Here is a 16,561-nt window from a genome sequence, read left to right as displayed (position 1 = left end):
CCTGCCATATAGTCTCACCCTAGCCTGTGCTTTTTTCTCCCTCATGCCATTTCCCCCAACTGCAATAACAGTCAGTTCTGTAAGACTGTTTAATGTCTGTTTCTTCTGGTAAATCTCGAGACCCATCAGGGCTGAGCACGTGTGTGGCTTATTCACCACTGTCTCCTCAGCACTTAGTTCACTGAGCTAAGCACATCAAGACACTATCCTGCAGGAGGCTCTTGCTTCCTCCCTATTAACCTCCTTCAGATCCCACTGTGGAGGAGACTGCATTCAGAAATAGATTTCTATTTCTTGAATACAATTTGCAATTGCTTTAGGTGCACTTGCAACAGATGTTATAATTTGTTACAGAATTGTTCCAGTTACTCTTTCAGTAGCTCAATTTAAATTGTTAGGTAGCTAAACAACTCTTGACAAAGACGGTGGAGTTCTTAGATTTGACCCAGATCTTAACAGATCATTTTTTCCAAAACAGAAATAAAAGGCAATAAGATGCCAATACAGAGGAAAGAATAGAGACCATTTCATGTCGTACAGCTATATCCGTGACTCTAACTCACACAGACCCACTTATTCCCAGATTTAGAATTATTCTGGCACCTCCAGGACTTCACTCAACAACAGCACTTCTAAAATGGACATGGTGATAGTGTTTACCTACCTTGGGCCTCTGGACCATTCCGGCCTCATCTTTAGACACTGAGAACAGGGGGATGGCTGGTTGTGAAATATCATACCATGGTTTCCTGGGTCCTAGACACGTGACTTGGAATTGAGTGGGAACAGAGCAAAATCCTCTGAGCTGGAAATGGATCTTGTGTCCAAGTTTATCTGGAAAGTCTGTTACCATCTTGTCATCTCAAATCCCCAAGCCCCCACACCTACTCTAAATAATTTAACCTCTTGGTATTATAATTTTGGAGTAGTCTTTTTGTTGTGGGTCCCTGAAAGAGGGTCTCTTCTATCGCGTGCCCAAAGGTAGCAGAGTTTTCCTAAAATCACTACTTGAACATTTAATGGCGACATATATAATGATTAACCCCACTTAAGAGGAATTTTTTTTTTAAATACAAATTTTTCACAAATTTAATTGTCAAAATTTAAAGATTGATAACATGAATTTTGGTGATCAGATGGGGAAAAATCACTTTTATTTTTTTTTCTTTTTTTTAAATTTTAAAATCTTCAATTCTTACATGCGTTCCCAAACATGAACCCCCCTCCCACCTCCCTCCCCACAACATCTCTCTGGGTCATCCCCATGCACCAGCCCCAAGCAAGCTGCACCCTACGTCAGACATGGACTGGCGATTCAATTCTTACATGACAGTATACATGTTAGAATTCCCATTCTCCCAAATCATCCCACCCTCTCCTTCTCCCTCTGAGTCCAAAAGTCTGGTATACACATCTGTGTCTTTTTTCCTGTCTCGCATACAGGGTCGTCATTGCCATCTTCCTAAATTCCATATATATGTGTTAGTATACTGTATTGGTGTTTTTCTTTCTGGCTTACTTCACTCTGTATAATTGGCTCCAGTTTCACCCATCTCATCAGAACTGATTCAAATGAATTCTTTTTAATGGCTGAGTAATACTCCATTGTGTATATGTACCACAGCTTTCTTATCCATTCATCTGCTGATGGACATCTAGGTTGTTTCCATGTCCTGGCTATTATAAACAGTGCTGCGATGAACATTGGGGTACATGTGTCTCTTTCAATTCTGGTTTCCTCGGCGTGTATGCCCAGCAGTGGGATTGCTGGGTCATAAGGTAGTTCTATTTGCAATTTTTTAAGGAATCTCCACACTGTTCTCCATAGTGGCTGTACTAGTTTGCATTCCCACCAACAGTGTAGGAGGGTTCCCTTTTCTCCACACCCTCTCCAGCATTTACTGCTTGCAGATTTTTGGATCGCAGCCATTCTGACTGGTGTGAAGTGGTACCTCATTGTGGTTTTGATTTGCATTTCTCTAATAATGAGTGATGTTGAGCATCTTTTCATGTGTTTGTTAGCCACCCGTATGTCTTCTTTGGAGAAATGTCTATTTAGTTCTTTGGCCCATTTTTTGATTGGGTCATTTATTTTTCTGGAATTGAGCTGCAGAAGTTGCTTGTATATTTTTGAGATTAGTTGTTTGTCAGTTGTTTCATTTGCTATTATTTTCTCCCATTCAGAAGGCTGTCTTTTCACCTTGCTTATATTTTCCTTTGTTGTACAGAAGCTTTTAATTTTAATTAGATCCCATTTGTTTATTTTTGCTTTTATTTCCAGAATTCTGGGAGGTGGATTATAGAGGATCCTGCTGTGATTTATGTCTGAGAGTGTTTTGCCTATGTTCTCCTCTAGGAGTTTTATAGTTTCTGATAAGAGGAATTTTATTTGGAACACCTTCAGAGTAAATATCAGATTGAATACAAACACACGTGAGCATATTTATTGCATGTTCTCTCAAACTTGCTGTTCCTTTCTCTTGTGAGGTTCTTCTTGATGTTGTTCACGTGGATGGCTCCTTGTCATCTCTCAAGTCTCATTCTCTATGTCACTTACCTGGAGAGGCTTGGCCAGACCAGCCAGTCTAATTAGTCCCCTCCTGCTTTATTTTCACAGATCCTGTTGTTTTTCCTTCATACAATTTATCACAAGTCTTCATGTATTTATTGTGTTCATTCACTTAATTCTGTCAATTCTACCAGACTGTAGGATTCCCACGGGCAAGGACCTTATTTGCTTCGCTCACTTTTGTATTCCTGGCACCTTGCACGGGTGCCCTGACATAAGTAGGTACTTCTTTTAAAATTTCTAAATGAATGAGTAAATATTTCTTAGTTGTTTCACTTATACTTGTTCCTTCTACTGCGTTTTCGTTTCTGCTACTGCACTGTAACCCCAATGAGATAGGAGAAAATTATAGTGCCCCTTCCCTCCATCACTAAGTGCGGAGATGGCGATGCCTTTGTGGAGAAGCTACTTGCTGGCTTTTCCTGGGCGGCTGTCATGTACACAAAGGTGAACAATAATTCTATTCGTAATAGCATGATTGAGACAGGAGAGCTGTCAGAAATGCTTTACGAGTTACACTCATTGGGCTCTTGGGCACTCGCAACTGCAAACTACTGACATAACAATTAAGTGAGAATGTGCAGAATGTTGAAAAGAGGGGTGTGTGTGAAATGAAATTCGGACGTACACATTCTTCCCTGCCGCTAGGAAACTGAGCCTCTTGCAGCAAACCCTCTGTCCAGTTGGGGGCGGCAGCATCCCACTCCCTGAAGATGTGTAGGTGGCAGGAGCAATTCGCGTTCAGAATCTTTTGACTCTACCCGCTCACCGTAGCGCCTTAGCCCGCTCGAGTTTCAATGCGCGTTGTGGCTTGCCGAAGCTGAGCCCTATACACCGCCTGCTGCTTTCCGGATCATGGCTTCTCCGAGTTCCTTCACCTACTGTTGCCCTCCATCTTCCTCCCCTGTCTGGTCAGAGCCGCTGTACAGTCTGAGGCCAGAGCACGCGCGGGAGCGGTTGCAGGACGACTCGGTGGAAACAGTCACGTCCATAGAACAGGTGAGGTGGCTTGACTGGGTGAGGCGCCCGCGCGCGGGCTTCTGGGAGAGGGAGTCCGGTCTTCAGGGCTGCTGGGGCGCGGAACTCACCTGGGAACTACAGCTCCCAGGGTGCACCGCGGCGCTTCCCCTTTGGGAAGCTCCGGGCGCCCAGGCTTGGGCTGGGGGAGTGGAGGTTTTTTGGCCCAGGTTGGGGAGGGGTCGATGTCAAAGCTGGAGCGAGAGAACAGTACCTAGGCCTTGGGGAGCAGAGAGGATTTTGTTCCGTACCTGGAGGACTGAAGCAGCCCAAGCGGATTTACAGCCCACTCCTTTCTGCCTGACATTGGGAGGTTCTCTGATGGAGAGTTCACTTTCTACAGCCTGATTGTAGTTGTGGGACAAAGAAGCGGAAGAGAATTGCCCAGACTGTGGTCATGCCGTTCTGTTGTAGGAAGGGGGAACCTTTGTAGGGCCTGATAGTGGGCTTTTGCCTAACACTCGGAAATGAATTGTCTAAGGAGATACGTGTGCTGACAGAGCAAGAGATTGTACTGAGAAAGGGGTGCCTGGGTGGAGAGCAGCAGGGTAAAGGAACCCAGGGGAACTGGTCTGCCACGTGTGGCTCACAGTTTCAGGTTTTATGGTATTGGGATTAATTACTAGGTTGTCTCTGGCCAATCATGTTGCTTGGTTCATAGCCTAACTCAGGGTCCTTTTTTGGCATGCATCTCTCAGCCAAGATGGATTCCAGGGAGAAAGACTCTGGGAGGTTGGTCTTCTCTATCATTGAGCCCCTCCTGAATTCTCCTGGTTAGTTTTTGTCTGAAGCACCACGTTGCTTATGGGGACCTCTTGTTGGCCAAGTTGGGTGATTTTGGTCAACACTTACCTAACTCCCCTGAGACACTTCATACTCAACATACTTATTGGGAATTGGGGCAGAGGTTTCTTTCTTCTGTAGCTACTTCCTGTTGGCAGTGGGCACCTTCTTTGCTGCTGCTGCTGCTGCTGCTAAATCGCTTCAGTAGTGTCCGACTCTGTGCGACCCCATAGACAGCAGCCCACCAGGCTCCCCCATCCCTGGGATTCTCCAGGCAGGAACACTGGAGTGGGTTGCCATTTCCTTCTAGAGTAGAAATCTCTCTCCACCTGATCTAAATCTAGGCATTCTGTGTCTAAAACTGACTTCCACCCTTATAGTAACAATTTGGCCTGAAACTGTTGAACTCTGTCAGAGATAAACCTTGTAAGCAGATGAAACAGACAGGGGCTAAACAGGAGGCCTAATAGGATGTTCATTGTGGGGCTTGGAGGAGAGGGGGGGAAGAAAGGCAACATTTGGGGTGAGGGCTGCAGTGTGTGTGACTTTCTTCTGACTGGTGGGTGGTGAGGTATGGTGCTCCAAGAATCTTGGGCTCAGCCTGAAGTTACCATCCTCCACTTTGGGTGTGTGTGTGTGTGTGTTGTGAGGGAGGGGGAGCAGTTTGTCATTAGAACTCAAAGATACAGTTATGCATGCTTCTGGAGTAGGAACCCGGACCCTGCCCCAAGGCTGTCCCACCACTTGGCTGTTCCTCCCCTGTTTTTGCATCCTTTCCCTTCCCTGATTAGCAGCTGTTTGAATCTGCCCTTTGGAACTCAGTGAAGGTCAAGGAGGCTGAATGAAACCTATAACCTACAAACAGGAAACAGAAAGGATTTGTACTCTGTGGGAGCCCCACAGATTCCTGCTCAGTGTCAGTCCCTTCTTTGATACTTCTCGGTCTTTCAGGGAATGGGACAACAATAGCAGTGGCAAATTCCTGTTGAAATGGGGCCTAGTCTTGTCTCAGTTTAGGGACTAGACACTGAATTGGAAATGTTTCTGAGTTCCAGGTACTGGATCTGAGTCTCTTATTATTAAGATCTTAATCCTTTGTTCCACCATTTTGGTGTAACAGACTTAATTAGAAGTAATTAGAGGAGTGAAACCTGGAATAGGCAAAATAAATCTCATTCCCTGAGGTATTTAGAAGAATAAGCTTGAAAGCCTTTCTGAACCTTGCACCTTTGGGAGACTTGAAACCAGTTATCTAATTGCACCTAAGTAAGTTTTAACTTCTGATGTAGCATTGACATAACAGGAGCTATTGGCCGCTACACATATATTTCTTCTTTTTGTTAATACCTGATCTAAAGCACTTTCATTTTTTAGTTACAAGAGGATACCTTGAAACCATAATGTTGCAGCTACCAGTCACCAGTGGACATTGTTTTGAGAAATGCCGGTGACATCCCATGTCTGACACAGCTCAGAAAACTCAAGTTCTCAGCAGTACTTGGCCTTGTCTGAAATCACGTCCATAATGCCTCCTAATATTAATAACCTTAAGTGTCTCAACCACAGCGACTCCACTTTGACTTTCAGTTTCATTTTTCTCCTTAATTGGCCAAAGCAGGTGTCTCTGATAAAAATTTTAGTGTTATCTAGGTATGAGATGATGTAAGGATTTGGGCTCATAAAATCTCTTAAAACTATAACCATCTGAAGGCTTGTTCTGTCAGTTTTTCCAGCGCACAGAGCACCTCATCCTTGATCTCCACACTGAACTCCTTTTGGGGATGTGTTGAAGGTCAGTGGCCACAGTGCCCAGTGATCTCATTGTGGCAGAGGCAGATGGCAAGTGCCAATTTTCAGTTGGCAGGGCTCCTTCCAGGTCATAAATTCGACCATAGTTTGGGGGGCATTTCATGACCATTTTGTCCCACAGTGCTTGGACTGCTCATTTCCAGGTCTGGTGAAGGTTTCACTGATGGACTAGGCCCTATTAACAGTGGCCAAAAGTCTCTAGACCACCTTAGTCTCTTATGGTCCAGGAAAATATTCCTTCCTGTTGCTCCTTCCTATATCTAAAGTTATGCTTTTATAATCATTGATCTCACGTGGAACTATGTATCATCATTGTATCAGAGGCTCAGCCACATATTTGGAAATGCAAGAAACAACAGTTTTGTAAAACAGGCAATATAGAAAAAAATAGTACAGCTAGCAGAATTAGTAAGGTCACAAATTAAAATTTAAGTCAAGAACTTCTATTAGGTGCAGCCCAGTATATCCCAGGTCATCTGATTTAATCTGCGTTGTATCAGTCTTTATCTTCAAGGGAAATTATATATTGGCATTGTCCATAAAGCACCCAGCCCGATTTCCTAGTATTACTAGTCTGGTTATCCCTAGTGGTTTTGTGGTGTGTTGTGTGCATGCTCAGTCATGTCCAACTCTTTGCGACCCTATGGACTATAGCCCGCCAGTCTCCTCTGTCTATGGAATTTTCCAAGCAAGAATACTGGAGTGGGTTGCCATTTCCTATTCCAGGGGATCTTCCTGACCCAGGGATCGAACCCACGTCTCCATTGTTTCCTTCACTGGCAGGCAGATTTTTTACCACTGCACCACCTCGGAAACATTTGATTGTTACCAAAATAAGGGAGCCTTTACATTTAAATGACCATATGCTAACCTGGTTGCAGATCATGGAACATCTTATCATCATCCAAAGATAGATTACTGAGTTAAGCTTCAGAAACAAAGTGTGTCTTTTTAATAATTCAATTAAACTTTGCAGCAATGTAACATAACAGCAAGGAATGAATTATCTGATAAGTGAATCTTAGTGAATATAGGCCTCAATAAACAGAATTTAGTATCTACTGGAACATTTTTTTCTCTAAAATCACCCTCATTTTTATCAAATATGCTGCTGCTGCTGCTAAGTCGCTTCAGTCATGTCCAACTCTGTGTGACCCCATTGACGGCAGCCCACCAGGCTCCCCCGTCCTTGGGATTCTCCAGGCAAGAACACTGGAGTGGGTTGCCAGTTCCTTCTCCAATACATGAAAGTGAAAAGTGAAAGTGAAGTCGCTCAGTTGTGTCCGACTCTTAGCGACCCCATGGACTGCAGCCCACCAGGCTCCTCCATCCATGGGATTTTCCAGGCAAGAGTACTGGAGTGGGGTGCCATTGCCTTCTCCGTTTATCAAATATAGCCAAATCAAAATTAATTTGTCCTCAAATTAAATCTGATTCATTGATAAAAGTCCTCCTGAGGCCAGGAAGGCCACGCGGAGGGCTTTTGTCACAGATTTTGCCTCGTAGATTTAAGTGAATTCCTCCCTTTTTGAGGTCCACAGAACACCTTGAGATTCCTGCACCTGTTAGGAGGTGGCCTTCCTAATTTATCTGATGAAGTTGCTAGGAACCAAAGAGTTTCCAGTCTCCAGAGAGCTCAGGTAGAGAGAAAAGAGAAAATTTTAATTCTGCTTATAAAGGTATAATTTACGAATTTGCTGTAAGTCATAATTAGTTTGAAGGGGTTTCTTATTTTTTAATTAATTTCTTTTTGATTGTGGTAGGTCTTATTTGCTGTGGCTTGTGGTCCCTAGAGCACAGGCTCAGTAGTTGTGGCACGGTGGGCTTTAGTGGCCCCATGGCATGTAGAATCCTCTCGGACAAGAGACGGAACCTGTGTCCCCTGCATTGGCAGGCGGATTCTTATCCACTGTACCACCAGGGAAGTCTGAGAGTGTTTCTTCATATCTGGAAAACACAGATTAAAAACTAATAATGTTTCAGACAGAAACCATAAAAATTATAACCACGTTAATTAGTTTACTCAAACCTATGTAACTAATCCTTTTTGTTAACTTTTTATGAAGCCGTCAGATTTTTTTATTAGGATTTTTTTCTCTTACCCAGTTCCCCTGTATAATCTGAGATTTATCAGAGTACAGTAACTGTCTATAAATGAGAGAAAGACTTAAGAAGTCATGGTTAAACATTTGATCACAATGTAATTGATGAGAGAAACTTAGTTACTGCTGTGATACACATTTTAAAATAACAGCTTAAATTATAACATGATATCAGGACGTTGTGCTAAGTCACTTCAGTCATGTCTGACTCTTTTTGACCACATGGACTGTAGCCCGCCAGACTCTTCTGCCCATGGGGTTTTCCAGGCAAGAATGCTGGAGTAGGTTGCCATGCCCTCTTCCAGGGGATCTTCCATACCCAGGGATTGAATGCATATCTCTTACAGTGGCAGGCGGGTTCTTTACCACTAGCACCACCTGGGAAGCCCGATATCAGGACATACCCAAATTTAAAAAAATTATACAATTTTTAGAATGTCTATATTAATAATTTTTATACATACAGTATATTCTAAGTAGGTTTATCATTCATGTAATAATGCTGTCCGTGTAATCTATCAAATACTACTAGTTAAATATTTCTCTCCAAGATGCCTCAGAGACCCCCTAAAATGTCCCGAAGTTAACTGGAGGTCAAAAGAACTTTAATCAAAATTTGGTATGTGCGAAGTTTGTCAAAAATTTCAAAACACTTGGTCAAGTAAGAGCATAGGTCACTGGGAGACAATACTTATTCCCTAACCAAAGTTGCAAGAGATCAACAGCAAATGCAGGCTGCTTAAAGGCACAGAAACTCACACAACCTGTTATCGAAACAGCTTTCAAAGGAAACTTTGTTTTCTTAATAGAGAGTGAAAAGCAAATCTAGTCTTGCACCAGCTTGCCTTTAACAACAAAATTCAATTAACTTCAGTCTAAACGTAGCCAATCCTGACCACCCTCAGGACGGTCTGTATCTCCCGTGTTAATCTCCCGTGTTAGTCTGTTCCCCGTGGTCTTCTCCGTACAGAAACAACCAGCTCTAAGACAGACTCACTTTCTTTTCCCCTGCTGCTGCTGCTGCTAAGTCACTTCAGTCATGTCCGACTCAGTGCGACCCCATAGACAGCAGCCCACCAGGCTCCCCTGTCCCTGGGATTCTCCAGGCAAGAACACTGGAGTGGGTTGCCATTTCCTTCTTCAATGCATCAAAGTGAAAAGTGAAAGTGAAGTCGATCAGTCGTGTCCAACCTTTGGTGACCCCATGGGCTACAGCCTACCAGGCTCCTCCATCCATGGGATTTTCCAGGCAAAAGTACTCGAGTGGGGTGCCATTGCCTTCTCTGTCTTTTCCCCTAATAAAATGCAATTCCATTTCTCATACCTTGTTCCCTGAAAACACACATCCTATTTTCCTACTATATACTGAAATTCTTCCCTAATTACATATTTAAATTATAGAGTCCTCAACTCTTAAAAACCTTAATTTCTAGTGAAAACTGAGAAAGTAACCAGTTATGATGTCTTCTAAATTAATATTCTGTAGATTGGTGAACATAAATGCCTGTGATAGTTTCTAAAAACATTTGCTTTTTAAAAATATCTATTTAAAAAATTTATGTATTTATTATTTATTTGATTTCTATCAAACCCAGACAATAAGGGCATTATACTTTAATAACTCTAAAGACTTGTCTGTGTTAATTAAATCAACGAACAAGGTTTAATACCAGATACTAATTTAATACTGAATATTTCCCAGTTCTTGTAAACCTGAAATTCTAACCAGTAATTTTCTGTATTTTTGAGCACTTACATAAGCACTTAATTTTGTTTAAGCCAATTAAGTAGAGCTCATTGAAAAATTAATTTTGATAACACCATTTGGTAATTTGGATGGTATTTGATAATACCATCGAAAGGTAAGGACATATATATAATGTACACTGACATTTAGGCAGATACAACCAGAGAACTCATAGATTCATTTTTTAAACGTAATCATGAATCAGGTATTACAACATAAAATTCAGTAGCTTCTTTCCTCTTTTTTCCCCCCCCCTAAGTCTCAAGAATTAGTGATCATCTATATAAGATAAATAATCCTGAGAGCCATGGTCTCAAGGTACAGGGTGAGAAGAGCAAGTTCTCCTAGAAGAATTTGTTCCCGCAAAGTCAAAATTCTGAAAAGATGTTTCATCAAGCTTTCTTTTTCTAGCCATATATACAAAAATAACCAGTTCTGGAATTTTTTAAGAGTTTCACCTAAACCAGTTTCTCTGGAGCCTGAAGAATATTGTGGCTACACAGGACTATAATAAAGTATCGTCTTAATCTCTTAATAAAATATCATCTTCTTTGTAGGCTCATAGGTAAAATCCTTCTAGACAAACAGCATTCATCTAAGAGGGCTCTGCAGTGGACAGAACCAGACTTTCCCATGTCACAGAGCAGAATGGCCGTCATAAATCACAACCGAGGACACAGAGTAGAACACACACATAGGCCCAGTTTTGTAATCAGACACTTCCTTCATCACAAGATCGCAATCTCTCAGAAAACCTCCTACAGAGACACAAAACTTCAGATCTCAGAAAACCTCCTACAGAGTCACAGAGCCTCAGTACTGACAAACAGTAAATGGAAATATCTTAGGTTGCCAAAGATTTCAAAGGGAGGAAAGGAGGACAGATTGAAAGAAGAGGGGAAGAAGGCGGCACAAAAAGGGGTGGTCTTATGGACGTCTCCTGACACCTACAGATGCCCAGGCATTATAGGGATTTTTCCTGGGCTTATAGGAAGGAAGGATGGGAACTTGGCCCTACCAGAAACCAGATTAAGATCATTGGCGTTCTTTGCCCACCAGAGGTGATCAGCCTCCGTCCCTCAGCTCAGGCTGAGGCTCTTCAATCAGACTTCTGTGTCCAGTACCAGGACAGAAGAAAGGAGGGTAGGATAGAAGGGATTGAAAAGAGAAAAGAGAGGGAAGGGAAAAAAGGTCAACAAAGTCTCTTGTTTGTTACCTGGTCGGGGCATTCTGGCCAGTCATCTGCATCAAGGGGAGGCCGGGGACAAAAGGGCTCTGGTAGCAGCTGCTGGGTCTGGTCTGTGGGTGAGTGAGCTGGTCCCTGAGTTCCCCAGTGGTCAGGCTGTCAGTCGTAGCAAAGGGGTCCCACCAGAGTTGCCTGTTGTTACAGGAAGGGGGACCCCTTCCAGGGCCTGAGAGTGGACTCTTGTCTAACACTAAGAAATGAATTGTTGGAGAAGGCATATCTGCTGACAAAGCAAGAAACTTATTGGGAGGAGGCATCTGGGTGGAGAGTAGCAGGGTCAGGGAACCCAGAAGCACTTCTCTGCCACGTGGCTCGTGGTCTCAGGTTTTATGGTCATGGGATTAGTTTCCAGGTTGTCTGGCTAATCATCTTGCTTGCCCCATAGTCCGATTCAGGGTCCTTCCTGGTGGCACATGCGTCTCTCAGCCAAGATGGATTCCAGGGAGAAGGACTCTGGGAGATTGGTCATCTCCTTCCTCTTTCGGCCCCCCTGAATTCTCCCAGTTAGTGTTTGGTCGAAGCACCATGGGACCTCCTTTTGTGAGACAGCTTAGGCAAGTGGACTTGGCCAAGGCGGGTGGTTTCGGTCAACAGTTCCCTAACAACAGTTCCAGGTTCTGTTTAATTTCTGAGCTGCAATGCCAGATTTGAGGCCTGCCTCCTGGGTGGGCAGTTTAGTAGTTTTTCTATCATTTGAGCACCAGCAATGTGTTGGACAAAATGTTGAATGCTGGAAATACAAAGAAATAAAATAGTCACTGATCTTGAGCACTGCAGAACCCAGCTAGGGTAGACAGACTGGAAAACAATACTGTTTGGGAAATAAGACTGTAATAAGACTATGAATTTTGGACCTCTTGCCATTCACTGAAGCCTCAAAGTAGATAGAAGCTGTCACTTTGAAATGTATTTGGGGAATGAGTAGTGAACTATGGTTTTGTTTTTCTTCTCATCCTCCAATTGGAATTGTTCCCAAGTTAGTTATTGTGGAAATGCTTACCCATCTGTCACTAGAAATGATCAGAACGATTCTTTTTAGCACCAACAAATAAGCATCAGGCTGCTTACTAAAAATAAGAGCTCTTAGTAACATTAGTCTCCAGGCTTAACCTTTGATTTTCATACCTGAGGTTGGAAGCCTCAATTTTGGTAAAATTAGTAATGATAAGTATTATATTGTATTGACTATAAGTATTGACTATAATAACAAAACAAGGGTTTGAATACATACTGATACATTCAGTAGGAGAGGGAATATTTTAACTGGAGATCTAAGCTTCATGGGTTTTAGGGTAGAAAGGGAACTTACCTTTTGAATCTAGCGTTCCAGGTTAATTAGCCCACCAGTGTGTCCTTCTACAGAAGTCTTTTGCAAAAGATTGCAGAGAAATCTCCCATCAACAAAAAAGCTCCAGGATCTTGGCAGTATTCCTAAGTAATGGATTGTTGAATTGATCCAGGTCAAGCCTTTTTCTTTTTATCTGACCTAAGACTATAGGGTCACCTTTTGTGCAGTTAATTGAATTGACCCAGCAGATAAGGCTACGGATAGATAAGATGTTAGTGGGAAAAAGGGAATCAGAATTTGATCTAATTTACAGAGGAAAACAGAGATGTCCAGGGTTAGAGGGGTTAGTCAAAAAAAGGAACCTTATCAGGAACTTTACTGATCTGTTCTTTCCCTTTTGCCTGCACTACTTTTTTTTTCAGTTGAGGCCCTGCTTAGAGTCTATCAGGGAAAATCCAGCACTTACATTCTAAGTGCTTAGGTATAATGAGTGATGCAGAAATGGATGCAACACAGGTCTACAAAAGTGTTGGCCAGTGTCTGGACCAGGTGTGGAAGCTAGGTTCTGATATGGAACATTGGCGCTATTAGGATGTCTTTCAAGTCTAGGCCCAACTGTGTGGGGGAGAGTAAAGCATCTTATATTTCTTTTCCATGTTGCTATTCCAGCTCACATTTTAAGTCTAGGATAAACAGTTCCAGATCATGGGAAGATAACATAGTATCTCATTTTCATAGCTGCCTCAGTAGTTTTAATAATCATTATAGTATCCATTTATTGGGCATATATTTTCCATACCCAATATATCATTCAATTCTTATGCATTTTATAGATGAGAAGACTGAGTCTTAGAGAAGGACCAGGTTGGTAGGTTAATGATTATATAGTCATAGAAAAAACAACCTTGCTAGGAGTTGTTTACAGAAGATACTACTGTTACTCATTTGGTTCTGCCTGAAGATTCCATTTATACTTAGGGATTTACTGACAGAGCTCAATTTTGTGCCATTGCCAGTAAAAACAAGTCCTTGTCACCTGCTTCCCATCTGATTATCAGGAGACTATTGGCTTAACAACAATTTGATAATAGAAGTTAAACTTCTAAACAGTGGAGAGTCCTTAGCTCTGGGTTTTTCATTGCATGCATTCATTTTATTATTTACCCAACAAATACTTGAGTGCCTTCTTTGTGCCAGGCACTATTCTAGATGCTGGACATAAGGGAGTGAACAAAAGAAGCTGAGTTGATGCCTTTATGAAACTTTTGTTCTAGGCTGGGAAGGCAGTAAATTAAAAAGGAGAAAAAAAAAAAAAGTGCCCGTCCATCCATCTCTATCTAATGTTAGAGAGAAGTGCTGTGGAGAAAAATAAAGCACTATAAGGGAGATAGAATGTGTCAGGGATAGATAGGGTAGGAGCAGGGGAGGTTTTTATATACGCTGGTAATAAAGGAAGCTGCTGCTGATGTGATGTTTTAGCCGAGACCTGAAGTAGGTGAGGGGACAAGTGATGCCTGTATTTGGGGGAAAAGCATTCTGGGCAGAAAAGGCAGCAAGTATATGGTACCTGAGGCAGGGGTGTGCCTGGTGAGTGGAGAGCCACTGAGCAGAGAGGTTAGCAAATGGAATAGGAGCTGAGGTTGGATCTTGTCTTTCAGATATTCTGGTTGAGATGGGAAGCCATTTGGCTGAATAGCTTCCATTTACCTCCCCAGAGTCACTCCACCCTTTTCTAACCTGCTCTGCAGGTCCCAGTAGGCAGACCTGCACTAACAGGCAGCCTTGCTTTCTGACTTCTGGTTGCATTTGCTCACAGGGAGTATTAGTAGGGAATGAGCGAGAGAGAAGGATGAGATGGGCATCTGTATTCTCTTCTTAAAGAATTGTGTGGGTGGGGCAGTCTCTAGGCTTAAGGTCAATCTCTAATTAAGTGTCTCCTCCATGGAGCTCTCTGTCTCCTTCTCCACTCCTTCTTTTCATTCTTCAGGTCTAGAAGGGCGTGAAGTACACCATGCTGCTAGCCCCCGTGTCATGATAGGAACTCTCCTCAGATCACCCACTTTGAATGTGCCATCTGTTTCCTACCAGAGGTCAGACTGATCTGTAACTGGAGGATTTTGCCACAATCTTTTGAGCATTTGAGCAGGCCCATTTAGGGCCCTGTTGAGAGTAGACTGTGAGGAGGCCAGCGTGGGTGCAGGGAAACCAGTTAGGTGGCTATTGCAATATTGATGATGGCTTTGCTCAGGGCTGTGGTGGTGGAGGTAATGAGCAGTGCTGAGATTCTGGATGTCTTTTGGAGGTCTCTGTCTTGACAAGCTGTTTTACTTCTCAACGAACTGATGAGCTTAATGCTCAGAGGACCTTTTATGACCACAAAGCAAGATGTTGTTGTATTATTAGTGATTGTCTTCCTTTTTGTGTCATCTGCAGCCACCCCATTGCAAATGTTCCATAATTCAGGCTGGTAGGGTAATACCAGTACAGTCTCAGAGGTAGCAGGCTTACCAAAAGCAGTTGTTACTGAAGATACTACTCCCATTTTCCTTTTAGACAGCCCTTGAACAGAGGCAAAAGCATTCTCCACTTGAAATGGCATGATGTCATTAGACAACATTCAGTCAAGTAACAGTCAATTTGGAGGGAAATCTAGAAGAATTATTTGCTGTTGTTCCATCGCTTGGTTGTGTCCAACTCTGTGAACCCATGTACTGCAGCACGCCAGGCTTCTCTCAGTTCAGTTCAGTCACTCAGTCGTGTCCGACTCTTTGTGACCCCATGAACCGCAGCACGCCAGGCCTCCCTGTCCATCACCAACTCCTGGAGTCCACCCAAACCCATGTCCATTGAGTCGGTGATGCCATCCAACTATCTCATCCTCTGTTGTCCCCTTCTCCTCCTGCCTTCAATCTTTCCCAACATCAGGGTCTTTTCAAATGAGTCAGCTCTTCCCATCAGGTGGCCAAAATATTGGAGTTTCAGCTTCAACATCAGTCCTTCCAATGAACACCCAGGACCGATTTCCTTTAGGATGGACTGGTTGGAGTTCTTGCAGTCTCCTTGCAGTCCAAGGGACTCTCAAGAGTCTTCTCCAACACCACAGTTCAAAAGCATCAATTCTTCAGCGCTCAGCTTTCCTTATAGTCAGACTCTCACATCTGTACATAACTGCTGGAAGAACCATAGTCTTGACTAGACAGACCTTTGTTAACAAAGTAATGTCTCTGCTTTTTAATATGCTGTCTAGGTTGGTCATAACTTTCCTTCCAAGGAGTAAGCGTCTTTTAATTTCATGGCTGCAATCACCATCTACAGTGATTTTGGAGACCCCAAAGATAAAATCAGCCATGGTCAGCCCCATGAAGTGATGGGACTGGATGCCATCCCATTAGTTTTCTGAATGTTGAGCTTTAAGCCAACTTTTTCACTCTCCTCTTTCACTTTCATCAAGAGGCTCTTTAGTTCCTCTTCACTTTCTGCCATAAGGGTGGTGTCATCTGCCTATCTGAGGTTATTGATATTTCTCCCGGCAATCTTGATTCCAGCTTGTGCTTCACCCAGCCCAGTGTTTCTCATGATGTACTCTGCATATAAATTAAATAAGCAGGGTGACAATATACAGCTTTCCTGTCCTTCATCATCTCTTGGAGTTTGTGCAAACTCATGTCCATTGAGTCGGTGATGAATTCTTTTCTCTTAGAGGAAAAAAAAAAAAAAGAATACTTCTGAAGCAATCATAGAGTGACTCACAAGAGCATATAATGAAGTGCTTAATTCTGACTGCGTTGCACGAGGTTTCAGGGAGTGGAAGCTGATCTGTTGCGGGCTGAGGGAGTCAGAACAACTTCATAGAGGATGTGGATGGGGTCGAGCTGTAAAGATGAGTTTGAGGGGCAGCCATGCCAATTTGAGAAGCCCTTAAGAGGGAAGTCTTACCAGTTTGGCTGTGGTAGGGAATTACGTCATTGGATGAGGGGGCTGATCTAATGGTAGATGGGGA

At 42.9% G+C, this 16,561-nt stretch overlaps 1 protein-coding gene across 1 annotated transcript in view; it reads left to right on the top strand.

Annotated features, from left to right (window-relative positions):
- Positions 2,341 to 16,561, top strand: part of LOC102189488 (protein farnesyltransferase subunit beta) — a 79,345-nt gene continuing 65,124 nt past the window's right edge. Inside the window, exon 1 of the mRNA XM_018054063.1 lies at positions 2,341 to 3,568. Within this exon, the coding sequence (XP_017909552.1) occupies positions 3,425 to 3,568 (144 nt within the window). The 5' untranslated portion in view covers positions 2,341 to 3,424. The remainder of the gene's footprint in view (positions 3,569 to 16,561) is intronic.

This window comes from Capra hircus, chromosome 10 (genome assembly GCF_001704415.2).
Source record: "Capra hircus breed San Clemente chromosome 10, ASM170441v1, whole genome shotgun sequence".
Taxonomy (NCBI): Eukaryota; Metazoa; Chordata; class Mammalia; order Artiodactyla; family Bovidae; genus Capra; species Capra hircus.
This window is presented reverse-complemented; position numbering and strand designations above follow the sequence as displayed.